Source organism: Mycteria americana, chromosome 3 (genome assembly GCF_035582795.1).
Source record: "Mycteria americana isolate JAX WOST 10 ecotype Jacksonville Zoo and Gardens chromosome 3, USCA_MyAme_1.0, whole genome shotgun sequence".
Lineage (NCBI taxonomy): Eukaryota > Metazoa > Chordata > Aves > Ciconiiformes > Ciconiidae > Mycteria > Mycteria americana.
Window position 1 is genome coordinate 64,057,924 of NC_134367.1, and position 26,702 is coordinate 64,084,625.

Sequence of the window (26,702 nt, forward strand, 5' to 3'; positions counted from 1 at the left end):
TAGTAAATTATGAACAGTGGCATTTGAGCTCTTATATTGTGACTTGCGTGGCTGATGATGGTTTTTGCAGCTGAGCACCAGTTGGCAGATACAGTTTTCTACAATGCTGAGCTCTAAGTGAGGATTTGTTGATGTGACAGGACATGTGTTAGGAGATGTCATCATCTGTTAAAGTTTATGAGGTACATTCTTATTCCCTGTGAACAGTCTATATTCTGTGTTCCATTACATTCCAGTTATTCTTGCTGATTTAAGGCTGATTAAGCTGGAGTTTTGTCTGCCTCTGAGCATTTATATTTCATTCATTTCCCCCAGGTCAACCCAGAGGGCAAGGATGCCCAGATAAATGCTGTGACTCAAGGTGCAACTGGTTAAAAAAGAGTGAAAGTCCCTTGTGACCTTAGAAGGGGGACAATGTGATTTCCAAGTGCAAAAATCAAAACAAATCCGCACTTGATGATCACATTTGGACATTGTTGATAGCATTGCCAATGACAGAAAGTTGTCGAGGAGGCCACATTAACCATGTATGCTTCTCTGGAAAGGGCTCAGAAGCTTTTTATTGCTCACTCTCTGCTTGTCCAGTCATTGAACAGAAAAACTTTGTCACCATTAACACCCGTGATGACATTCCCAAATTCACTCATAAATATGTTGTCCGCCTGTACTAGTAGTGTATCTCTCATGAGCTCCAGTTGTCCTCTCCATTCGCTCCCTCGTTGTCTGAGACCTCTGAGTCCATTTTTCTACAGCCTTCTAGAGAGTGTGGAACAGAAACTCCCTATGGAGTACATGAGTTTCCCTTCATCAGCCACCAGATATGGTTATTAAAAGGAGATGTATTCTCTTCCTCCATTGCCACCCACATGAAGCTCTCCTGGGAACAAGTGTCCCCTATGAGAGAGTGAGGGCTGAACTTAAATCTGAGATTCCTACATAATGTAGGGAAGGGTCTTTAAGCTAAAAATACTGGTACTTAAGCATTTCCACTTTTCCCAGGGGTTGATTTTGTCGTAAGTCTGTTCAGGACAGCCACCCATTGAAAACCTATTTTTACAATATTATTCATATATTTTGCTTGTTTTCTTGTTTATTTTTAAGGCTTCATGCATACAAATTCCTGTCACAATGAATCTACCTGACAGACTATCTATCTGTTTGTTTTCTGAGGTTTTATAAAAAAGAGTTTGGTGAGTTTGTAATATTTTTCCATGAAATTAAATGATTTTGAACATCTTGTGCTGAAACCTGACCTTCCAAGACAATATTAAATAGTTTTCTTCCACTAATGGACACTGAGCTTTTGGGGCTTTATTCCAGTCACTTTCCTCTTGGTCAAAACGTTTAAGTATTGGTCCTCCCAGGGTATTTTTACCTAGTTTCCCAGGAGGCATTCCAGTGGATGGACCAGTCTAGTACAGAAGTCCACAGACAGACAGTCTGGCTCCAGCTTAGTGCCTTCATACTAACATAACTAAAGTCATTTGTATTTTGGTATACAGAAATGCTGTAGATGGTCTTGACTCTTTTGCACACTAATGATATCTGGCTAAAATCATGCCTCTGAGGGCCAAAGAGTTGTGCTTCTTTATTCTGCAAATTATCTGGGGAAAACTTCCAGATTTTTTTTTTATTATTATTGTTTCCTCTTCTGTGTATGCTTGTGCAGAGTAGCACAAAATACCATTTTGGTAGAAGTTCAGTCTGCCTTTTATTCAGTTTCTCAGTTTGCTGTGCTCAAATCTGTATCAGCTGCACATGTTTCTTGCTTTCTTTTCAACACCCAGTTCTTTGTGCCACTTGAGTCAGTCTGCAACTTCTGCTTCGAGTTGAAAGACAGCAAAACGATGATTGGGATGTTCCTCCACATTGTGCAAACATTATAAAACCACAAGACCATGACAAATCTGCTTTCTCTGTCTATTTTTGTATGTGAAGGAATGAAGTTAACATGGCAAGAGCTGGAACGTGATGTTTAATTCTTGTTAAACAGTTGCAGTGCAAGTTTTGGCCAATTTATTAAAGGAAGAATTGTTCATGTCTTGAGAATTCGATTCCAGTGACTCTTCTTAGCAGAAGTTGTTACGGGGAGATCCCAGACTGATTTCATGCTAAGCTGAAATGAATTCTCTTTGCTTTATTTTATTTTACATATAGTACCTAGCAATATGCCTTTGTCAAAACAGGAACATAGGAAATCTCATTTTAACAGTAATAAAGTCAGGCATAGTTGGTTACAAAAATACTACTAATAAGAAAATCATAAAAGCTTTGTCACATTTACGTCTTTCAACTATACTAGGCAAGGCAGGAAATTGTGATACATAGTTGGTAGTTTCTATAAAAATAAATTGGATTATAATGGAATATGTTATAGCAAATTTCCGCATTTAAGTCTGCTTCTACCCAGGAAGGGGAAAAAAGAGGCTGAGAATCAAAAGTCTGAGATTCCAGTCTTGGAAGGACTCCAGTGAATAACTTAACTCACATAAATAATAATGAGTTACCACCTGTGCATAAAGTTATGCACATGCTTTAGTGTTCGTAGGATTGAGGTAAAGAAGCATATTGCAAATACTCTTTCTTATATTGTATCTAGGAAGAAAAATTTATAATTTACTGTGCACAGAAAAAAACGCTAGAGAAAGGAGAGAGAGAAACACATGTTTATATGTGATGACATTTTGATAAAAGCATTATGGCTTGATGAGGAATCTCATGAGTCCAGAGTATTTTGATGATTTGTGTTCTAAGTATCTTACGTGAGTTTTTGCAAATCTGTTAACGTGTTCCTTAATCATCCCCTTGGAAAACTGACCTTCGCACTTGCTGCTGCCTTCAGCCACGTGACTTTCAGATCCAGTTAACATGACTGCAGAAGGTGTAGGGGATGAAATTATGTTACTAAGCACTGCATTTGGTTTTTACTTCTGAAAGGTAGTCTAGACCAGGTCAAGGGTCAACATAAAAATATTTCCTTTCACTGCCAGAAAATTGGGTCCAACTTTGGGTCATTACAATTTCTTGTACACCATTCTCCCCTTCAAGTCTGACTTTTTCATGAGCAAGGGTCAAAATATGTCTATGTTTCAGATTTTACCATTAGTTTTTAAGTGCTTGAGGGCAGAAGCCGTCTTTTATTCTGTCGTTGCGAAGCCCTGGAGTAGTGGACGTCTGATCCTGATTGGGATGCCTTTGATCCTAATACTAACAAATGTTCATGTGAGGTTTTGTGTGATTTTGTTGCCAGATGCTGGTAAACTTTTAGACTTTTAATCTCAAGGTATTTAAGAAAGGATTTCTGAAAACTTGCTAGTGTCAATCAGAATTTAAATGATGAAATACAGATTCTTTTTCTTATTTTAATGAGAAGAGGATCACATCTATTTTAAAAGTCCATTGCAGTACATTAAGCATAAAAAAGTTAACTGAACCCCTCAAGCTCAGGCAGATGATTAACGCAATGATAAAACTAGTTACCAGGTGTCAGCTAAGCATCAGGAACTGTCCGTGTGCATTCTTGTTCTAAAACAAATGTAAAGTAATGCAAATTGGCTTAACGTCTTTCCTAGCAAGCCTAGCAAAGTTAAATTATATCTCACATTTACTGTACACTAAGTGCTCTCAGGCACACTGTTATTGCAGATCGGAAGATTTGTTGTATGTTGCTGGAGTGATTTGATAGTGTGAAAGCTGACCTACGAACAGATGCAACATTTTGAATGAATCTCATCCAGGGACAGGAATCCTGTATTTCATCAGAAATGAAGGGATGATCTGTAGCAAACAAACAAACTTCCCATTCCTGTGGACCACCTAAAGAATTGTGCCATAGATTGTAGGCACGCTGAAGAACACTTAGAAGAACACTTACAAGCACTTTGTTGAATGAATACCTGCAGTAAAATCATAAAGGAGAGCCTGGAAATTCATCAGTGAGGGCTTGCGTGGAAGAAGGGTAAATATTGAGACAGAGAAGGATCAAGCGCAGGGTTTGAGGATCCATACTGGAGCGGCAGAAAGTGTGGGAAATAAGTGATATAGACCTAAGCACAGGCAAGGCAGTGATGATTTATCCAAAGTGAAACTCAATTTGGGGAAGTGGGCATAGTTTCGGACTACCTTTTGTATTTTTATAAAGCAGAGACATTAGAAATTGAAAAGGCCTCTTAAATCACACCTTCCTATCACAGTGTAGGATAATTGCTTACAAAATAATCATTTGATAGAGATGACTACCTTTCCTAGGTCAGTTTAGCATGACCTTGGTGAGGACTTCTGTGTGCCCAAAAGTGGGGAAGAAAAGCCAAAAAAGGCTTTTCTAAAAGGCTCAGGGATGAAAAATGTTGTGTATTCTTATTATAATAAATATTGGTTTTCTTACATATATCTTTTGTGAGAAGTTCCTTCTCTGTTTACAGCCTTCTTTATGCAGGTGTACATATGGCCACCAGGTTTTCCCCTGTCAGTTTAGCCAGGTTACAAATGCCTGGACTTTCAAAAAGCTTGATGTTTCAACATCTCCAGCTCCCCAAATGGTCTCACACAGGTTCAGCAGTCTCTTCTTGTAGCATTGTATTAAAATAGCTTAATACCAAAAGGACTTTAGAGAAATTTGTTGCAGTGTTAATTTTTCAAAACACTTTGTATACAGCAGTTTTTAAAGTAATTCTGATATAACTTAAAGGTATTTAAGTAGTTAACCTTGCTTTCTGTTTTTTAAGGATCCGCCAATGGCAGTGACCCTTGGACTGCGAATGGAAGAAATGATTTTTAATCTTGCTGACACACACTTATTTTTTAATGATTTAGAGGTAAGAATCAAAGGAACATAAACACCGTTGCGCCTGGGTTTTTAACATAGTGGTTTTGCTGTGCATTAATGTTCGTTGTGTGTGACATTTTCTGCCTATCTAGCCTTTGGGTTTGTCATACTCTAATCAGAGAGAGTTTAGCCAGGTGGCAGTGACTTCCCGTGGCACCAGAGTTCTTCCGTGAAACTGGGTGAGAGAGGGAATCTGCAAACTAGCCTTTCCTCTCTTTGTCCTATGGCCATCTTTTCAATTTCCACGGATTTAGAGCTATCTGCAGTCATTTCCAGGAGGGGGACATATGTACCTCCCATTCTTTCTCTTGAAGTTCTCTACATTGGCTTTCAAGGGGTGCCATCATCTGACCACAAGAGACTCTGTTCTTCTCTTCCCATACCTGAGTAGCCTTTCGGCCACAGCCCCCCCTTTCTTGCTCAAAGGTAGAATATTCTTCATTTACCTCAAAGACTGCAGCGTCAGAGAGCTGGGACTATGACAGGTGTACTCATGATTGATGTCTCTTCCCGAGGTAACCAGGTGACCACATGTTTTGTCACGATGTACCCAGGGTGTGCAATTTGGCATCTGGTGAGAAAAGGGAGAGACCTCTTCCTAGGGAGTGACCGCTGCGGACCACTCACCTGTAGAAGCACACAGATGGACGGCTGCAGGGACAGTGCTCTGGGAAGCAGGCCCATCAGTGGGGCTTCACAGACTTTTCGTTTCACTCCGGGAGTCTGGATTTGTTAACATGGAAAGTGAGAGTCTTACAACCATGTGTGTCAAGAGACGGGGGGTGAAAAACAGTTCTCAAATTAAACTATGGACTTTTCAGACCTTCCCCTGGTCTAACTCAGTTGTTTTCTTACACGGAGTGGATCCCAGAGTTCCATCCATAGACAGATATTTTGCCACTAATGGCAGTTGGAAGACTTTGAGGTTTTATTTAAAATGCCAGAGAAAGGTCTCTGGTGAGTGAATAGAAAAAATGAGGGTAAGTGAGACTTTTCCATTCACTGGGACATTGAGTTTTCTAGTGTGCACTTCTTTTGTTCCTTCGTCGACTGTAGGCAATAAGAAAAGCAGAAGGTACCAGGCTGCGATTGTCTTTGTCGTCCCTTGCAGACCTCATTTATTCTTAGCTCTTTTTAGGTCAAGAAACTGGGATCTACTTCACCCTATACCTGGGCTGCACTTCCTCCTTCCAGCAGCAGAAACGTAAGAAAGTAAAGCCCTGGACATGCTTTCACCAGTCGGTGTTTTATTGCAGTCCTAGTGAGCCATCACTTGACAATGCAAGTGTATTCGGTGGATGTTCTTCTGGTGCCCAGTACCAGGGGTAGATTCCAAAGCCATTTTTCAAAGCATTGCTTAAATTTCTTTTTAGGCGACCTTTGCCCCTGCGTGTTCAGAATTCACGTGTTTACAGATTTCAATGAACTTTAAGCCATTCGGTAGCATATGTCCAGAGTTCTTCAATCTTGTGCTGAGTTCAAGTGGAAGAGTTCAGCAAAATGGAGCTTTGCCCTCTTTCCATACTTCTTTATTCTTGCTTATGGCCATTGAAGCTTCATTCCTTCCTCTTGTTATTTATTTTCTTTGTAGATCTCAGGTTCAGCTGTCATAGGTGGATCATCACATTTTGTATATTCTTCATAGGGTGGTTTTAATATCCTGTCCAAAAATTCATAGTCCAGCTCATTCCAGAGCTTGAACAGTATCCAAACAGTTTTCAGTTTTAGATAAATCAAAAAATACTACTCGGGGACTCTCTTGGAGAATCTCATAACTCAATCAATTTGATTTGATTAAAACCAATTTCTATATGCAATTAAGTATTTTCTAGCCCAGAATTCAGCTTTGTTTCAAAACCAGGTCTCTTATAAGATTACCAAAATTCCAAACTTCTTGTTCTGAAATGAGCTGTATCTACACATTCTGGCATATGCAAGAAGACCAACAATTTTCTGTCTTCTTAGCAAATAAGATATAATTGCATGGCATCCTGTGCCAAAGTACATAGAGGCATCCTTTAATATGCAGATGAATAGATCTGTCTGTTTAAATGTGTTTGCAGAGTACATGCCCATTACTGAATATTACAGTGCATCTGCATGATGAATGTGTCATGAATTCTGAGAATTCCGCAATTCTGACTTGGGGTCTCTCTCTCATCTCTCCCCCTCTCCATCCCTCTTTCTCTGTCTTCCTCTCTCCATCCTCCCCCAGGAGAGGGGAGGTGAGTGCTGAGCTGTTGATGGTCATGGCCATGAAGACACAAGACCTTCAGTTCTTACTGGGGGAAGTGAGATAGGCCTTTATTCACTAGACAGATTATATCCTTTCATCATCTCACTTTTTTAATGCTGAGCCATCAGGTCCCATACCTTCTGCCTTGCTTTCATCTTCATCCCACAATAGACCTCGTGACTCCAGACATGATAGCTGTAATGTACTAATGAGCCTATATTCCTGTAATATTGACTCCAGTCACTACATCCTCTAAGCTCTCTTTTTTCCCTGTCTGTCTTGGTTGCAAACACTGCATACCAGGGTCTAGTAATAATAACCAAGTTATTGAAAGTTATCACATACAAAAATAAAGTTTTCCTTCCTCTATGCAAATCTGTCTCACTACAATGACTGCTGATGCAGAAATTCCGATCTGCTGAGACATTCCCCGCTGACCCAGTAACCCATGTTCTAATCAGCCAAGCTGCACTTTTATTTCAGGCTAGGCTGTTCTCCAGCTATTTCATTCTCAGTGTATAAATTTTAGTTAGCTTGAGAAGTATCGCTTGGGAGGGCAGTTGGTGTTTTGCCATGAAAATAGGAGTCTGGTGCTCTAGAAAGTTCATGTGCCTAAACAACGCTTAGAGACGGGACTCAGTTCTGTAATAATATCCAGACTAATGCAGTCTGTTCTCAGCCAGGTAAGGAATAAAATGAAGTTTTTCTCCCTACCTCAGTATGAATTTTAAGACAGCTTTTAGAAGTGTTGGTAGGGCATACTATGCATGCAAAAACCCCAATTTCTACAAATTACAAGCAGGAATTTGGACATGAGTCTTCCAACTCCATTATCCCCCTCCACTCTCAAGATGATGAAGAAAAAACAGTATTTATTTCAAACAAACTGAATTACATTTCCATTTTTATGATAATCCTACCGTATTTTAAGTAAGATTTTGTGATCTTTTTTTTCTCATTAGAAGTAGAAATGAGAAATAAAAAATAGGATTTAGGTAAGTCTCAGAATTTGGGAGCAGGTCAAACTAGTTTTAACAGAGACTGAAGCGTATACATAAAAAGGGGTATTCTGTATAGCCTGAGAAAGCATAGTGCTGAATATCCCCTCAGTAACAACATTTTAGTGTTCAGTGTGGTGAGTCAGTGTTTTTACTGGATAATGAAATTACTGTCCATTCCAGAAGGATAATTTTTATGGATGATTTGTTGATTCTGTACTCTCAAATTTTCAGGCTTTAAAAATTGCTGCAAAGAATTGACTGCACTCAGATATAATTTAAATTAGTATTGCTTCAAGCAAAAGCCAGTTATTGTACCTAGATTCCTTTCCTGTACTCTCAGTAATAGGAAATATATTTTATCTTTCTTAGTTTTGACCTTGCACTGACAGTGAGCCACTGTGACTTGAGTGTAGCCGGTACTGTAGCTTATGTGAAAAGTATTTTACCTTAACATTTAAAGTCACCGACAGCTTGCTTGCTTTCCTTCCTCCCTGCAACTGTTTGGTCTCTTTGAGAAGCAAACTCAGATCTAGTGTTGTGCCACCAGTTTCCTGTTTCTTTTGAGGAAAGTACAGAACTACCTCAGATCTGCTCAAATCATCTGCCTTTTCCTTTTTCTGGAAAGTTTTTTCACATCATGTAAGTGAATTTGTAAAATGTAAACATTTTAGTTGAAGTAGATAAGTAAACGAGAAAACAAAGTAAAACGAAGCAAGGAGTGGTGGGCACATGAGTTTATTGCTGATCAGCAAATGTGTATGGCCAGTATGGTGAGGAGGTGAGCCATAGATCTGAGAGGAGAAGAGGAAGGAGGAAAAGGAGAAGGCTGGAGAGTGTTGTTGGGTTTGACCCTCTTATGTGGCTGGAAACTTAAGAACCACCTTGCAGGGACAAGGGGCAAGTAATCAGAAAACTGCATGTTCCCCTCATCTGTTCCTGGAGTCAATGAACAAACTATGAGATAAAAAAATAAAAGTAAACAGCTGAGCCTTTGCCACCCACTCATATTTAATTTAATAAGGAAATTATCAGCAGAACAGCTATCTGGAATTTTCAAGGCTGGAACAATGTAGCTGAAAGGCTTAACAAAACCCAAACAGCAGCAGACACTCCTTCTTATCCATCAGGGCTTCTGTGTGCCCTCCATTTAATCAGTACACCTTCAAATCCACAGGACTGACTTTTAAACTTTTAAAATTATCTTACGCCTTGACCAGTTCCAGGGAAATCTGTGAAGGTGATTAAGAAGCCAGATATTGCTCAAATATTGCAAAATATAGAGTTAGAACTTGTCCCAGTGGGGCTTTTTGTCTAATTTTTGAGTTCCTGTCCTACACTGGGTGGAGTATAGTTGCATTTTTTTTCTGGAGTGTAAATATTAAATAAGGATAAAGAAATGAATCTTTTATTTCAGCTGCCACTTCCCCTTTTCTTTCTCTTTTCATCTGCTATTTACATCCAGCAGCAGCTTCTTTAAAATATTCTACAGCTCCAGATAATCTCCTCAGACAGAACCAAAAAATTTTATTTCTCCAGTGGGGAGAAGAATGCTTCATTTCTGTTCCTTGAACGCAGCTCTTTCGTGCCTGTCTTAATGGATTAAGCCAGATGAGCAGAGTTTGGCCGCTCATTCTTTTAGTCTTGACACAAAATTTTAAATGATGATTCCTTGCATGATGCAATGACATTATGTATTTGAAAATGAAATTATATATATTTATTTTATACAAAAAATTGCTAATTTTTTTTTTTAACAACTTACTTCATGAGGGTAAAAGGTTAAGTTTTCATTCATTGCAAAGCAAACAAAACAGAAAGAAGAAATTGTAATTCCCCAAATTCACACTCTAGGAACTTGTGGCATACACATTTGGAAATCACTCCCCTGTTCAGATGATCCTTTATCTGGACAACTTAGCACTGGTACAAGACTGAGACTGGAAACTTAGAACTGTGTACTCCTGTGTGTCACAGAGAGTCTGAATTAAGTGCTGCTTGTCAGCAACTTTATTTGAAGTAGATGACTCAGATGACTCTTTATTTGAGGCACAGAGCTGTGCATTTTGAAAGCTCAGCTTCATTTTGTCTTAGTGATGAGATTAAATTATCTGAAAACATTAGTTGGGGAGTAATTTTTAAATACGTCCTTGAACTTTTTCATAAATCCTATTAGGATTATGTTAACAACAACTATTTTACATATTAAAAAATTATTTAGATACAGGAAAGTAAAATCTCTGGACACTGAACTTCAGGTGTGTCTTTGGGCTAAGGTGTTAATTCTAGCAACTACAGAAAACAGTAATACGATGCCTGTTCATATTTATTGGTGCATGGTGGCTTGAGTTATTTATTTGTGCTTCCCCCACATTTTCCTATCTTTCTGCTGTAACCACTGTGCAGAAAAGGATATTTGATAGCTATCCAATTATAAAACCAGCTTGGAGAGGAGTTCAGTTTTCCAGTGTACCTCAGTTCCCTGGAGTTACTTCCATCCCTTCCGAAACCAGGAAATAATGAAATTCTCCAGCACTGCTTGATTATCTGTGATTTTCCAGCCAAAGGCATTTGGATAAATCAAGAAAAGAATCTGATAAGCATCCAGACTCCCAGAGACTTAACAGAAATGACATGCCTGTGGAGGTTCATCATCATTAGCTTTTAGGAAGTGGGGAAATAAGGTTTAGGTGATTTTGGAATATTGGTATGCTAGAGAGACTGTAAGTGAGACTTGTTCAGTTTTTTTCAATTAAAATAATTTTAATCTAAAATCACACTAAAATTACATATAGCTTTTCTAAAGGCCTATTTTAACTAATAATTTATACAGTGTAGAAGGAGTTGAAGGTTGTATTATTTTAAAGAAGTTGGTGGTAATAGGAAGCTGTATGTGTACATACGCTGCCATCTTCTGGTGCACTTAGTGGCCTGCACCGATCATTTCTTCAATATCTGTACTAAGCATATGGGGAGCATACTCTCTTATAAGATAATTTATCATTTCTTTTTTTTTTTTCAACAGGAGTGTGATCAAGTTCATATAGATGATGTTTCTTCTGATGATAACGGACAAGACCTAAGGTAAGATATAGCATTTGTTTCTTTTTTTTTTTCTTCAAAGATTAAATAAATTGAGCATTTACAGGAATACATTGTATTTATTTTTACTGTATTTTGGGTGTTTGCAGTACCTACAGTTTTGCAACTGATGGCTTCCATGCAGCTGCAAGTAGTGCAAACCTTTGTCTGCCAACAGGTGTAAGAGGAGGGGTTGACTGGATGAGGAAGCTGGCTTTCCGTTACAGAAGAGTAAAAGAGTTGTATAATACTTACAAGAACAACATAGGAGGTGAGTTTAATTGTCAAAACCAATTTAGAATGCTGATCAGGTTAAACTGCATGGCGATGAACTCCTGCCAAGGGAATGCGCCTTGGAAGCCACAGAGCAAATGGAAAGTGATGTGGCTGGACCTTGGGCTATTGAAAGCTACTGACTGTAATGGCAGAGCCAACGTTGTGCTGTTGTGCAGGAGAACCAGAGATGGGAAACCGAGCAGGCTTCCGTTTAGCTTCCGCAGAGCCCATTTTTCTCCTTCAGACCCAGCTCGGCTGTACCTGCCTTACTGATTGGTTGAGCCACTTATTCTACCTGAAATATGCTGTTATGCTAGGAAAGAGGTTGTATAGTTCCCACAGCACAAATTGGTTGTGGCTGGCCTATTCCATCCTACATTTTCATGATCTAGTTGGTAACAACACACCGTCTGCTAAATTCTCTGCTGGGTACTTGCTAGTCTATTTTCACCAGTGGATGCAAGAAAACTCTAGCACTGCCATACCACTAGCTCCTTTTGTTGACTCTGTAGCTTGCACTGTTAATTGTGTTGCAAGAAATCCGAGTCTTATTTGGGCTGAGAGCTTTCCTGCTACTGTTCTCATTCACGGACTCACTCATGTCCGTGCCAGCAGGCTTGTAGGAAATCAAGCAGAAGAACTGAAAGAATCTGCCCTGGAGAGTCCTGTGTGACTTGCAGAGGCAGCCAGCCCTCTTCTGAGGAGGGGAATACGTCAACTGACTCCCTCAAGAAGAGCCTGCAAGAATACTTACAAGTCTTCAAGCATTGCTACAGCCACAGTTGAGGATAAGATGAGGACAACCCAGCCAGGAAGGAGTCTGAGTGAACACTCTGCCATTCTATAACATGCGCTTTTTCAACTCATCTGAAATTTATTTCAAAGGAACCTGAAATTCGAAGTAAAGCTCACCTTCAGCAAAACCAGACAGTTTGGTGTTCACTTCCTGCAGTCTCTCAAAAATGGCCAACAGTACTACTAATATCGACTGTGAATTAGTCGTTACCTTAATCATTTTCTAAACTATGCAAACCTGAAATGCGTATTTTCTCTTAGAAGCTCAGAGTCTTTACTTGCTGCAGGATGAAGCAATAGGAGCAAAGGGTGATAGTAAACGATTGGCTTTCACTTGCACTGCCTTGCCCTTCATTGGTGTCATGAATGGAGTTTTTATGTATTAGGAATACTTGAAACAGTATTATCCAAACTTTTACCGGATTTTCTCCTATCTCCTAATGCACCTGAGAGTCTAAAGCTGTTGCATTTCATAAAACCTTTAACGTTAGTAAGAGCTTAAGTCCAAGAGCACAGCATAGGGAAACACACTAAGAGGAACAATCATTGCAAAGGCAGAGTGCAGATATGTGGTGCATTGTATTAAGGTTTTTATTCTCTCCCACAAATGCTGCTTCTGAAATATATTCCATCCGTAGTGGCAAGTTCCTTCATTCACCCTCTACTTCTTAGCTTTTTTAATAATCTTTTTATCACATATGTATCTATTTATTTCAAAATAGCTGTTAGAAGGCAACAGAAGGCTAGATCAAACTAGGTATTTTTAGTTTGTTTCATTTCAGATTTTTGAAGACAGTCATCACCACTTCTTGGGAACATAGGGTGTGAAAGAGAAGAGGGATACTAAAGGCCATGAAACCTCCTTCCCTGCTCTTCCAGGACCAAATCTAAATTTAAAATAGCTTGGTTCCAAAGAATTCATGTCTCAACATTCAATAAACTGGGTATTTTTTAAAATCTGACCACTCATACTCAAAAGGAGATTTTAAGGTGATTTAAGGACTGAGATATGAGAATATAAGATGTACAGCTATTTCAGGGCTGTAAATGCTATAAAAGAAGCTATAATTACTAACTACAACAGGACATGAAGAGCAAGCCATCAGCAAACAAATGTATTTCCATATGTGTAACCTGAGGTTCACCTATATAGAGAGTCATAAGCAGGGCAGTTTTAAACATATGCAGATACTGCAAAGGCAAGCTTATTCTATAGTCTCTTCTTTTGTGAGTGTCTCTGCCTGTGATCCCGATGGCATAGATCTCCTTGTCACTGCCTCTGATAATTAGAGAGTAAGATGTATGTGAGGAGTTGGTTTAAAAAATGTGTATTTCTGAAAGGTATACTTCGAAACATAGTAAAGTAGGCTGAATATATGAAAAAAAATCAGACGACTAATTATTAGTATCTGCAATACTCTCTGACATTGCTTGATATAGTGGAGTGCAAATAAAAAAGAGCAATTTACTGAGCTTTGAAGACAATAGATTTTTCTTTTTGATGTTTTTTCAAGTTCTAGTAGAATTTAAAATAGAAACAATGACCATAAAATCTATACATTCCAGCTAAAACAGAATTTAATATGTTGTTGTGTTTTTTTTTTCTTTTCTTGCTTTTTTACATAAAAGGACTCCTGGGTCCCGCTAAAAGAGATGCATGGTTGCAATTAAGAGCAGAGATTGAAGCTCTGACAGACTCCTGGCTAACAAATGCACTTAAATCATTATCAATTATCAGCACAAGGTATGTATTTGAGTCCACTGTAAAAAAGTTTCTAGTTTTGGACTGTAATGGCTATTTTTTGACATTTTAGGTTACAGTAAACTAGTGCCTTTAAAGAACAGAACAGGTCTAATACGACTTTTGAATAGGACATAGGAAAACATCCATGGAAAGTGATTTTATTTTCAGTGATTCCAGCATTTAATAAAGATAGTATGAAGTGTCTTCTAAAATGTGATAAATGTCCCTGTGTACATTGAAAGGGTATTGTAGAATTCTGAGCCAGCCTTTAATGTATTATCTTCTGGGCAGCATCCTCTGAACTCCGTGTCTCTGTTCTGTGCTTCAATGTTTGTGCCTATTCACAATGCTACCTAAATATTGTATAGATCCCAGAACACAAAATCATTTTCCATCTGTCCTTCCAGACAAATCAGTATGCTTAAGCATATATCTAAGTTTTCAGAAGAGCAAAAATCTGTTTTAACTGAGTTAAAAGTCCAGGTTCCCAGTAATGAGACATAAAATGTATTGTTCCTTTGAAATAATAAAACTACAAACACTGCTGCTGCTTAGTCAGCCATGCAATATGTATCTCATCAGAAATCCTCAAAAATTCTGGTTTTAAACCATAAAAAAGAACAATGTTAAGCCATCTTGCCTTCTGAACATGTCTGGGAAAAGACTCAGTGTCAAATGGAAAGGACAAACTTGGAAAGATGTGAAAAACTTATTTTAAACATAACAACTTTTGCAATATGTTTCTCTCTTAATTGTTGTTTATTTAACAGTGTCTTAAGTACCTCAAGAGAAAAAAAATTTAAAAATTGTGTAGCCATTGTGTTTAGCTCTGCATTTCTTTCCGAATTGCTAGTCTTCAAAAAGACATTTGGTAATGAAGGCCAGTTGAGCACTGGTAGATAAGTCTGGAAAACTTACCAGTTACTCAGGCCTGTTAAATAAGTCTTGTCTTCAAAGAACTGTACAGCTATAAACATTCAGAAGCTACCCATGAGGCAGCTAAACATCACTCACGTGTTACTGACAGGAAACTGAGATACATAAAGGCAGAAATAGTAGCCTAAGGTCTTGCTTGGAGTTTGTGGAAGAACCAGGAGGAAAAATCACAACTATTTGCTCTCAGGTCCGTGTTCACACCGTGGTCACGCTCATGTTCCAGCCTGACAGTGCCTAAAGTAACCTGGCTCTGAGTTTTCTGTTGTGCAACTGCTAGCACAAGTTCTCCGTTCAAGTTTTCATCCTCACCATTCGATGCTAGCGTATTAACATGATTATTCTTATCTCTCCCTCTTCTAAGAAATATTCTTAGTCTTGAAACATGAAGGAAGTGATGTCATTGTGCAGAAATGTGTACTGGCTCTTTATTTCCCCTCAAGACAGGAGTAACAAATGATGTTTTCGCATTTTCCTAACTCTTTTATTTGGCTGCTAGCTACTGCCAGTTAATTGCCAGCATGAAAATGCTGCTTTCAAAGGAGTTGAATGCCTGTTTTTGGAGGTAGTTGGTGATCTTAAAATTCTATATTTTAGTTGACCCATCTTCAAGGACCTGTTTTTTATAAACCAGTGTGGAATATTTCCTACAAATCAGGCCTGCATATTTTTTTAAAGGATTTTGCCAAAAGTTTTACGTACATTTTTCTGAAAGTGATGGTGCTGAGCAGCACTGCTGTGTGAGTGAAAGTAAATGTTGAGGAATCCTGAATATGCTCTCCACAGCTGGCTCACCTCATCAGCATTTGGGTAATGGTTTTAAACTATTTAAACTGAAACTATTTCTCTCATTTTAGGAGTAACTGTGTAAACGTGTTGGTAACAACAACCCAGCTTATCCCAGCACTTGCAAAAGTTCTGCTATACAGCTTAGGAGGAGCTTTTCCTATTGAAAATATTTACAGTGCAACCAAAATAGGTAAGAAAATTATTCCTTTGTCCATTCTGACTACACTGCATTACCAGTATTTTTTTTGCCAGTAATGGATGAGTTCCAAGCCACTTCCCTGACACAGTATTAGTTATAAGATTTAGGCATTGCATATGTTCAGATGTGTTTATGTCAATAAATTCCAAATTCAGCTTCTTTTCAATGATGCCTGAAGGAATAAAGGTCCCCATACTGATTAAAAGTCTCAGAAACTCCTAAGTATGGTGCAGAAAACAGAAAATGTGCAGAAAATACTGAAGAAAAGTGTTTTGTGAATTCAAATCTAAGCAGAACTTCTGTTAAAATAGTCTCTGCTCTGACCTTCAGCTCAATGTAAGCTAGGCCACGGCTTCGCAAGCTTTTTCTGGAAGCACAGTACATCAGCGATGGTAATGACAACTGTTACCAACAGAAGCTGTGTTGATGGATGCCACAAAGGCACTTCCCTGTTCTGTTGATAACTGTGTGCCTCTTGTGTATTACAGTTTGGAAATTTATGGGGCTTGGAAATCGCATCCAAAATTTTCTTGTAAACCAAGAAAAGTTATCATTCCTGTGAAGTGTGACACAGCCTACAATGACTGATAATTTTGGCAGATGTCGTCATTTACCAATTATTAATTCAGGAATGCTTAATTTCTATACCTATGAAACCTTATATAAGATGGAGTGTGACACTTCATTGACAAAAGCATTACAATATATTTACTAAATAATTTTCACAAGTGAAAAACCAATGCATATTCTAGCAGTGTCAGGAAAAAAACTCTCCTTTAATTAGCTGTAGCTGTCCCCTAGACAGAGATGCTTCAAATACTTTAAAAACTTAAGTCACGGCACAAAGTATCCCAAATACTACATGGTACCGAGCAACCTCTGGAATGAATGTCATCTGTCATACAGCCTGTACATGTTGGACTCAGTCACTGAGATTGCACTCGGACCAAAGGAAGGAGCATTAAGAAATAGTGCCGACAGCACAGAAGGGGGTGGTGAAGTGAAGCACAGTCTCTGGAGGCTCTGTCGAAGTAATTCTGCACCAACAATTCCTTCTGGGAACAGTGTGGCCGGTGTTACTACCCTGTCGGGAGCACAGAAAACTCTGTTGGGTACAAGTTCTCTCTACTTTTCATCTCAGTGATCTCTGCACTGTGCTGAGCACAGGACTATAATTGCAGCTGTTGCTTGCACACACTGAAATCTCCTCCTCACTCAGTTAATACACATGATGCTTTTCTTAATCATAAGCCCTTTTTTGTGGGCCAGCTGAAAAAAAGCAAGAGGAGAGCAGTAAGAATCAGAGATCAAGAAATCATGAGCTTGTGAGAAGAGACTGAAAAACCTGGGGCGGGGATAGACATAATAACAAACAAGGTAAAAAGCTATTGCAGAAAGGAAAGGAATAATCTTTCTCTACGGTGATGGGAGGTATGACAATAGGTGATGATTTCTTTGCAATAGGGCACGTGTAGGTCGCATGTTAAAGAGAAACTTCCTAATGGAAAGGGTTTATTAAATATGGAGATCGCCTTTGGAAACAGTGAAATCATCATATTAGGACAGTTTTAGGATCGATAGCACAAGCATTTGTTGGTAAAACTGAACCTGCAGTACAACAAGAAGATCAGTAGATGACTTTGCTTGGTCCCTTTCAGTCTTGCTTGTTGTTGTTACTGGCTTAGCCTCCTTGCTCCCACATTTCTCCAAAAGAGCCAAATGTTTCATGGAAGTTGTCCCTGGAACTAATTTTATTTTGCTTGTCGATTGTTCTTTGAACACTTCTTCCATTGCTACATCTCTCATTGTTGCAGATACATTAGAAATAAAATTCCTGCTTTCCATGAAAAAATATTACTACAATAATAGGGAAATATTTAAATTCAATTATTCATTCACTGACCTATTCATTTTTGCAGTGCTGCTAATTCCTTTATCTTAGTGGCTTTCCTGTAACTCTAAAGAAAGAGATTTAGTTTTACCTGGAACAGCTTAGTGTCACTAAGGGAATTAATTGCTTCTTACTGGTTTTGGCTCTAAATCCCAAGGCTGGGAACTTTTAAAAAGTAGTAGTAACAATGTCTTACCACTGCAATAATCCTTTGTAGGGCTTCACCATAACTCACTTGATAGCTTGAATAAGTAGTGCATTGTTTTTCAGGCAAAGAGAGCTGTTTTGAGCGTATAGTGTCCAGATTTGGCACTAACATAACTTATGTTGTGATTGGAGATGGCCGAGATGAAGAACATGCAGCTAATCAGGTAACTTCACTCTGAACTCTTATCTCATTTATCTTCCAGGAAAAGAAAGTTGCTTTGAACGAATAATGCAAAGGTTTGGCAGAAAAGTAGTATATGTTGTAATTGGGGATGGTGTAGAAGAAGAACAGGCAGCAAAAAAGGTAACCTGTCTCCTGAAATGTTGGTGTGATACATAGCTACTAATGCAAGCCTTTCTGTTTGCATTTCTGTCAGTGTTGCACAATGACAGAATGACAAATAATTTCAGTCCACAGATGCAAGACAACAAGAGCATGATGAGATCAAAACTTAGAATAAAATGAACCATTTGGATTCTAGCATTTGCTTCACTTCAGTTTGGAAAGAAAAAAATGCAAAATTATTTTAAAAATAAATGAAAAATGATTGCAGCAAAAATGTCTGACTAGCTTCAAGCAAATTAAAGATAAACAGAAGAGATAGAAAGGGCTATCATACGATGGTTGGGTGGTGGTTTCCTTTAAATGATGAAATCAGGGAGGTTTCAAGAGAAGTGTTACAGAAAATGTGGAAAAACATCTAAAGGATTGTGCAAATTTTTTGCTAACATAGATGAAGATTTGTAGTTTACTGGAGCAAGTATGGTGAATACATAATTTGCTTCAAGAAGGACATATCTGCAAAAGGTAAAAGAACACAACATAGAGATTGTGCAACAAGTCTGTGTTTCTTAAAAAGAACTGTTTCTTTAGAAGTATTCAATTTTCTCACGATAATAATTCAGGTCTAAATTTCACCAGATAAGTTTTCAATGTTCAGAAACAGATCAAATTAGTAATTTGCACCATACTTCCCAGTATAACCTTGGAAGTGTGCAGAAACTGAAAATTTTTGCCTGACGATGTCTGCACAGGACAAGTGATGTCAATATCGTCGTGCTAGGAGTAGCAAAATAAAGTGCCCTTTTAGTGTTGTAGCCGGAATGGAAAAAAAATTAAAATAACCAAAATGCTCATTCCAAATGGTTCTTTAATATAGGTACAGTACTGGTGATGGGTCTTTTATACTTTGTGCTAAACAAAGGTGGTTGGATTGTGTACTTTCCAGTTTGGCATGCTTTTTTCTTAACGTTGGCTGTATTGCATGGATAGATGCAGAATTCAGAGAGAGGGATGAATATAGCACATTACAAATAGATCTGAACACAACATGAAAGTATGGGGGGTTTTTTCTGATGAATTGCTGAAGGAGAATAGTGCATATACCTGCATCTCTCCCAGACACTGATGCATTCTGCAATGCAAATTACCTTTTTTAAAACCAGAAATGTGTTATTTTCTTATCCAAAGAGATTTCTTTTTTCCCCCTAGATGGAGAAAAACGTAATTCAACTCTGTTTCAGAGTGTTGTGTGTGAAGCCTCTTTTAATGAAAGTCGTATAGCCCTTTAAATAATCATTCAGTATTTTGCGAAGTCTAATAAGTGGAGCAGAAAGGGATTTCCTGTTAATGCTCCCCAAATGGGTTTGCGTGCTAACAGTTAGCAAATAGCCCTTACTAAATAACGGGCTCTTTCCGAAGAAACTATTAAGAAAGACTATCTAATTATTTTAACGTCAGTTGAACTATTGAGCTCAGATCTATTTTGCTCTGATTTTTGTCAGTACTTCACTAGCAAAAATCAGTCCAGAAACACGGTGGTGTAAAATAGTGGTGGTACTCTGGCTAGGCTCGTGTGTCATATACCGCCCTGTGTCACAGTGTTCATCTTTCCTGACCTTTTCCCCCCTCTAACAAACACAGCACAACATGCCTTTCTGGAGGATATCCAGTCATTCGGACCTCTTGGCTCTCCATCAAGCACTGGAACTAGAGTATTTGTAACTGTGTTCTAAAGTTGGCGGTCCTTTTTTTTTTATATATATATATATATTTCAAGTACACTGAATTTTTATGTGTGATTCAATGCCTCTGGCTTTACACATATGAATTGTCTTAAGAAGGGAAGAAATATTTGGAATTAAAAATTCCAAACCGAAGAATTCAGATTGCTGAATGGAGTTGAAACGTTAGTGCTACGTAAAGAAGCTCTATGGTCTTATATATGCAACATTTTTAAATGAATTGAAACTGTGGAGGTTGCTGGTACACACCAAGTGAGCCCTGACAGGAGTGAACAAAGGACTCGAACTGGCAAAGCACCAACACGCGTTTTCCAGCCGACAAGGTGGTGTTCAACAACATTCCTCAAAATGGGATATATTCTCAGCACTGAGGTTTGAACCAGACTTTAGCCTACCTAACCCAGAAAATCTGAATTGGAATGCACTCAGACTGTATAATGACAATCCTGTCTAGACCTGTAATTTGTGTAAATTATTGATGAAAATAATTTACTGTGACTTTATTAGCAGCTGATTTTGGAAGTGGATGCAATTTTTCTTTCTTTTGGGGGGGCAGGGGAGGGAGAGGGTTATATAATATTGTCTCTTTTATAAGTTTGGCAAACAGAATGTGCATAATGATGTGTTGTGCCTTAAAGAGAAGACTGTGTTCGTGTGTTATAATGTAATTTTGGTTAAAAACTATGTAGATAAACAAAAAAACCTTTGTGATAATTTTTGACATGACCAAATTTGAAATTCAAAGAAATCAAAGAGCAGGGCTGCACCAAAGCATTTAAGTATTTGTTGCAGTAAGAAAAAATAATAAAGGAAAGTTTGTCTTTTTATTTGGATTCTGAATAATTCCACTGATTGTTTGAGGAAAGTTAAGAGTAAGTTGGGAGGTCGATACCGGGGACCGCTACCTTGAACGCTAAAAAAAAGTGTTTAACACCTTCGGCATCATTTCTTGATTCTCCGACAAGAGAACTAAGAGCCATATTCATGAATTACTTAGTCCACTGAAAGCCGTACAGTGAGTGCATCTGCTGTGTAAAAAAGAACAAATTCCCACCCAGCAGACAAAGCGTGCAAGTGGCATTACTGGAAGGTGAACACATGGAGTTAAGCCCCGATGGAGAACAAAACACAAGTTCGTTAGGAATGAAACATTACTAAAGAATCTCTCACCAGTCAGATGCACAAATGATGCTACTTTTAGCATATTCAGGATCAACACAAGCTGCTGAAATTGCTGGCACGATGACATTGGCCATTTCAGGAGCACAGTCCACTTTGGTAAATATAACAGTGTTTTGGTAGCTTTTCCATTCTGTTCCACATTTATGTGTCTTCTGGTTTGGGTCAACATGATTTTCCTCACCCATTTTTGATTGCACTACAATATGACACAGGAGCAACCCTAAATGTTTTTGAATCAGAAATCTCAATAGCATGTCAGGCATCTGAGGAGAGGATAAGGAGGGGATTTTTATGAAGAAGTATTGAGAAATATATTACCTTAATTTTCATCATTTCTATTAAAAATTACAGTCCATACAGTGATAATTACCTTGCAAGTTTTGAACATGCTACCTTTCAGCTTTGGAAAGTGAGCAGGTTCCATATTGCACACAAGGTCCCTCGTGCTCCATGTGCAGCTTCAGCACTCTGAAACAACAGCAAGTGGTTCGTCTCTCATGGCAGAAGATGGAAACTGCTTTTTGATTTTTAGCACTGTATGTGGGGACACCTGAGGTTGCCTGTGCTCTGACTGCGTGAAGAAGTGTGTGCAAGAAAAGATGTTAAATGTAAACTCCAGGATGCCTACACAAGCACAGCAGTCAGCACTGAGGTGAAGATCTTCCCTCTCTGTGCTGTGAACCCACCATATGTCTAGTTACCAGGTAGTAACTTTGTTGATTTAAACTTTGTAGGTTATATGAAAGTTAGTTGGTAGGTGAAAGCCTGGAGCCACTAAAAGTCCAAGGCAAAACTCTATAAATTCATAAAAATGGGATTTCTTTGCTGTGTTGGAATTGGATATACAAGTCACCACACAACAAACTAATGATGATTTGTTATCACTGGGCCGTGTGAAGCCATCACACGAGACTTGCCACATATGAAAGCATTATATATCAGTTACTCGGGTGATAGATTTGTGTGTCCAACGAGTAAAAATAATGCATACCTTTTTTACATTTACAGTACCTGTCTAGTCAAATTTGGCCTGGAAGTACATTTTTCGCAAAAAGCTGTGGTACCAGCTTTTTGTTGTTTTTCAAGTGGGAAAAAAGTGTTTCTACTGGAATAGGAAAAAAGGTGAAACAAAGCCCTTCTCAAGTTCCAGCATCATAACATTGCATGACAATATCAACGTAAAAGCTGTTATAAAACAAAAAATTGGTATGGTGAACTAGCTTCTTTTTCTTTTTTTTTTTTGGACAAGTCATAGTGTTATTTAAATGCATGAAGCAATATTATTTCTCAAGTTATTTGTTCAGCTTTTCAGTGTTCTTTTCCTAATCAGACATAAGAACAAACAATAGCCCAGCAACAACCGTCGGTTCTTATAAAGTTTGCAGTGCCTTCATTGGAGTTGTGCTTGAGTTAGTTCTGTGTGGCAGGTATGGCTCAATTAATATACTGGACTTCTAGGGAGGAGATGGAGGCAAAAGGAGGGAAGTTCTACAGAGCATGACGAAGTTCTGATTTTAATTTGGATTCTGTGTCTTACCATAGCAGAAGTTAATTATAAAAATAAATAATCCACAAAAATGTACATCCAAAGAAAATTCAAGGATTTAGCTCAAAATCCTTCACAATGCTAAAATTCTAAAACAAACTTCAGAGCACTAATACTCTCTTGCTAAGCAAAAATTGTTATATATCTTCAAATAAAAGTGTGTAATACATGCCTGCCTTGTGGAGAGAAATTACTCTGATACATTTTCCTGCACGAACAATACAGAGGAGAAAATAACCAAGGCAGAGACATAGTCACGCCAGAATGTTCCAGATGGGCCTAAGTAGATTAAACTGAAGGGTGCTCATTTTGACATTGAGTGCATTTTAATTTGACGGCATATTAATCAGAAACTGCCTTCCCTTCAGCCTCCCCTCAACAACCAAGACCGAGCACAATGTCATGTTTGCAAGTATTTGGGGGAAATGAAGTACAGAAGATAATGCCTGTTGCTGATACTCCAGCAGTTCTCAGTCAGTACAGAACTTGAACGTTCATTAGGCATTTGAATAGTCAGCTTGCAGAATACAAATACGGTGCGATCGCAGTCACAAGGTAGTATCCTAATTAGATATAACTCCGTGCAGTTCAGTGTATCAGTAAAAGAAGACAGGAAAAAATAGAAAGGATGCTTCTTTTTAGATGCCTGTGGAGATTGTGCACAACGATATAGGTGGCAGCCAGCTCCCAGATCTGTTTTCATTAGAAACCACTGTGAGCAGCGGTGTTTGCATCTAAAGCAGATGCGGAGTATGTTCCACTGACAAGGGAGGTGAGGCCAAATCAAAATCCTGTATGCGAGCACATGTTATCTTGGGGCAGATGAAATCCTGCAGCCAATCGGGATGGCAGAGTTTATGGAGAATAAGGACTTGGCCCACAATGGGAGGACTGGATTTTAGCTGTGAGGTTGTATCCAGATCCAGGGTTTCGGTTCAAAAGTCATCTCTGCTTTACAGGATTGACACCAGGCATATGCTCTAAATGAATATGGTATTTAGTATCTCTGAAGAGGAGCTGAAGTGACACGAGCCAAAATCCCAGCAATAGCAGCATTTTGGAGATATAATTGAAGCCAAGGGTCTCTGTCATGTATTAGCAGGTTATAGTTTATTAGGGCCTACATAATTTAAGAAAATGTAAATTAAAATTAAAAGCTTGTAAAATTATGTACATCTTTACTATTTCTCAATAAATACACTTGGAAATGTCATTTTCTGCACTATACCATGTTGCAAGATGTTTGGTTTGTGGTTGAAACACAATGTCTCTTACGGGAACTGAGCGTGACCTTGGACTCTTTTTGAGTATGTCCGCACTGCCTTTGTGGTTCATGCCTGGAGCAACGCTGTGCCCATGTGGTCTGGTGGAGGCTGGCTCACCTGCGTGCTGTTTGCTGGGGGGACCTGCTAGAGGCAACCTCCCCCTGCTCCTCACCAAGAACACCAGGTGCCTTGCTCCAGAGGCAGCCCGAGAGAGAGCTTCCACCTTTGTTGCGGTGTCCTTGGGGCAAAATACAGAACAAACCAATTTGATGGCCTAGACACATAGCGCATTCATTTAAATTCCCTTACCAATTCGCTTACCAATGTTATGCTATCCTTATGGACATAGCCCAGGAGACAGACTGGGCTACTGAAGGGAAGCAGCCATTCCAGTCGAAGCTGAGCCTCATGAAACTTTGTAAATGTCTGTGGGAGCAGTGCTGCATGGCTTAGTGAGGTGCTGACCCTGGTGTGAAGGAAGCAGTCCCCCCACAGTCTGCTTGCACAGGCTTTAAGGCAAAAGTGGGACCGCAGGACTGTCAGCGCACATAGACGTGACATTATGATCTTGGGAACAACATGGCAAGTGGCAGAGCCTTGGTAACCAAAGCACTTCAACCACAAGAGACAGCTTGTAAATAGTGGATTTTTTTTCCAGTAGTTAGATTAAAGCGTGTCAGTTACAAGATCATAGAATCACAGAAACATTTAGGTTGGAAAACACCTTTAAGATCATCAAGTCCAACTGTTAACCTAACACTGCCACGTCCACCACTAAATCACGTCCCTAAGCACCACATCTACACGTCTTTTAAACGCCTCCAGGGATGGTGACTCAACCACTTCCCTGGGCAGCCTGTTCCAATGCTTGACAACCCTTTTGGTGAAGAAATTTTTCCTAATATCCAATCTAAACCTCCCCTGGCACAACTTGAGGCCATTTCCTCTCATCCTATTGCTTGTTACCTGGGAGAAGAGACCGACCCCCACCTCTCTACAACCTCCTTTCAGGCAGTTGTAGAGAGCGATAAGGTCTCCCCTCAGCCTCCTTTTCTCCAGGCTAAACAACCCCAGGTCCCCCAGCCGCTCCTCATCAGACTTGTGCTCCAGACCCTTCACCAGCTTCGTTGCCCTTCTCTGGACACGCTCCAGCCCCTCAATGTCTCTCTTGTAGTGAGGGGTCCAAACTGAACACAGTATTCAAGGTGCGGCCTCACCAGTGCTGAGTACAGGGGCACAATCACTTCCCCAGTGCTGCTGGCCACGCTATTTTTGATACAAGCCAGGATGCCATTGGCTTTCTTGGCTGCCTGGGCACACTGCTGGCTCATATTCAGGCGGCTGTCAACCAACACCCCCAGGTCCTTCTCTGCCAGGCAGCTTTCCAGCCACTCTTCCCCAAGCCTGTAGCGTTGCATGGGGTTGCTGTGGCCCAAGTGCAGGACGTGGCATTTAGCCTTGTTGAATCTCAACAGATAACTGTTACGTATGTACATTTGCCTTCTACTCCAATTTTAAGAACAAAAAGGAAGATATACCAAAAACAGGGTGAACAAAATATGAAGAAGCCCCACCTGCTGAGCAGACTGACCCATAGGAAACAGTAGTTTTGACATCGTGTCTCCCAGATGAGTTTGCATGTGACTCTAGAGAAGAGGAACCAATATTCGGTACCATTTCAGGAGAGTGAGATAAAAGGTAGTCGGAAAATGGTTTTCTTCCCCATTAAAACTGTGGGAGACTTCAGAACTTTTCCCTTTTCCCATCAGGATAAAAATTAGATATTGGGGGCTTTTACTTAAAAGCTTTTGTCTGGGTTTTAGCACAGCATTGCCTTCATTTCTCAGTGCTGAGAAACTCAATGGTATAAATGGCTTTCAATATGTTCTGCACGTGACGATTCACAGCACTGAACTAAAATTAAAACATTATACTGAGAGCATTTATGGGTGGAGAAATAACTCTTCCTCATTTGGGTGCAAAAATACCTCTTCCTCATTATCCATTACCTATAGTGAATCCCCAAGGAAAAACAAGCAGAAATTCAGAATGGAATTATTTGTTATGTGTCTCGTCCGTTGTTTGCTGATGTATTATTATCTCCAGGCCATGCACATTTAGGGGTTGACTTGTTCGATCCATTTTCTTTTTTCCAACCAAATAATGGATTCAGAAACATTTTGCAAATGTTTATAAATTTGGGGGAATTGTTTCAGTTGCCAAAAGCCCAGGCAGTAGGAGGAATGCTGAGGAAGTAAAAAAATCTCAATAGTTTGGTTTTGCATGTTAGTTTCTCTACCAATTTCAAGGCTTGATTTTCCAAGAACTGAATCTCTGACTTGAACCCACTAATAACAAATGAAGAAGGAATTATTTTTTTTCTGGTTGGGAAGAAAAGGGAGAAAACACCAGAAAGTTTTGCAAATTGATTTTTAAGTGGACAAGCAAAGAAAATCCTTTGTTGCACAAAGCACCATTTCTCAATTTGCCGGATGAATTAGTCATCAAACATCCATCTAAACATGGGCTATTAGAAATTCACATATGCACTTCAATAAACATGAAGCAAGAGAGCAGAGAAGCACGAAGGACAGGATTTAAATGAACTATATCATATGAAGGAGTCAGGCTGAGAATGGAGGTTAATTAGACTTGATTTTTCTGCTGTGCTCTCAGTGTCTGGGAAAATGAAGTGCTGCAGAGGAGTGGC

General features: G+C 39.1%; 1 protein-coding gene across 7 annotated transcripts in view; it reads left to right on the plus strand.

Annotated features, from left to right (window-relative positions):
* Window positions 1-23,882, plus strand: part of EYA4 (EYA transcriptional coactivator and phosphatase 4) — a 161,187-nt gene extending 137,305 nt beyond the window's left edge. For 5 of the 7 annotated variants that reach the window (XM_075498768.1, XM_075498773.1, XM_075498774.1 and 2 more), the window contains 7 exons: window positions 4,725-4,814; window positions 11,085-11,143; window positions 11,251-11,411; window positions 13,841-13,955; window positions 15,746-15,867; window positions 18,178-18,278; window positions 19,899-23,882. In XM_075498768.1, the coding sequence (XP_075354883.1) occupies window positions 4,725-4,814; window positions 11,085-11,143; window positions 11,251-11,411; window positions 13,841-13,955; window positions 15,746-15,867; window positions 18,178-18,278; window positions 19,899-19,979 (729 nt within the window). In that variant the 3' untranslated portion in view covers window positions 19,980-23,882. Of the gene's footprint in view, window positions 1-4,724; window positions 4,815-11,084; window positions 11,144-11,250; window positions 11,412-13,840; window positions 13,956-15,745; window positions 15,868-18,037; window positions 18,139-18,177; window positions 18,279-19,898 lie in introns of all 7 variants that reach the window. The other 2 variants (XM_075498771.1, XM_075498772.1) reach the window with 1 other exon arrangement.
* Window positions 23,883-26,702: the final 2,820 nt, after the last annotated feature.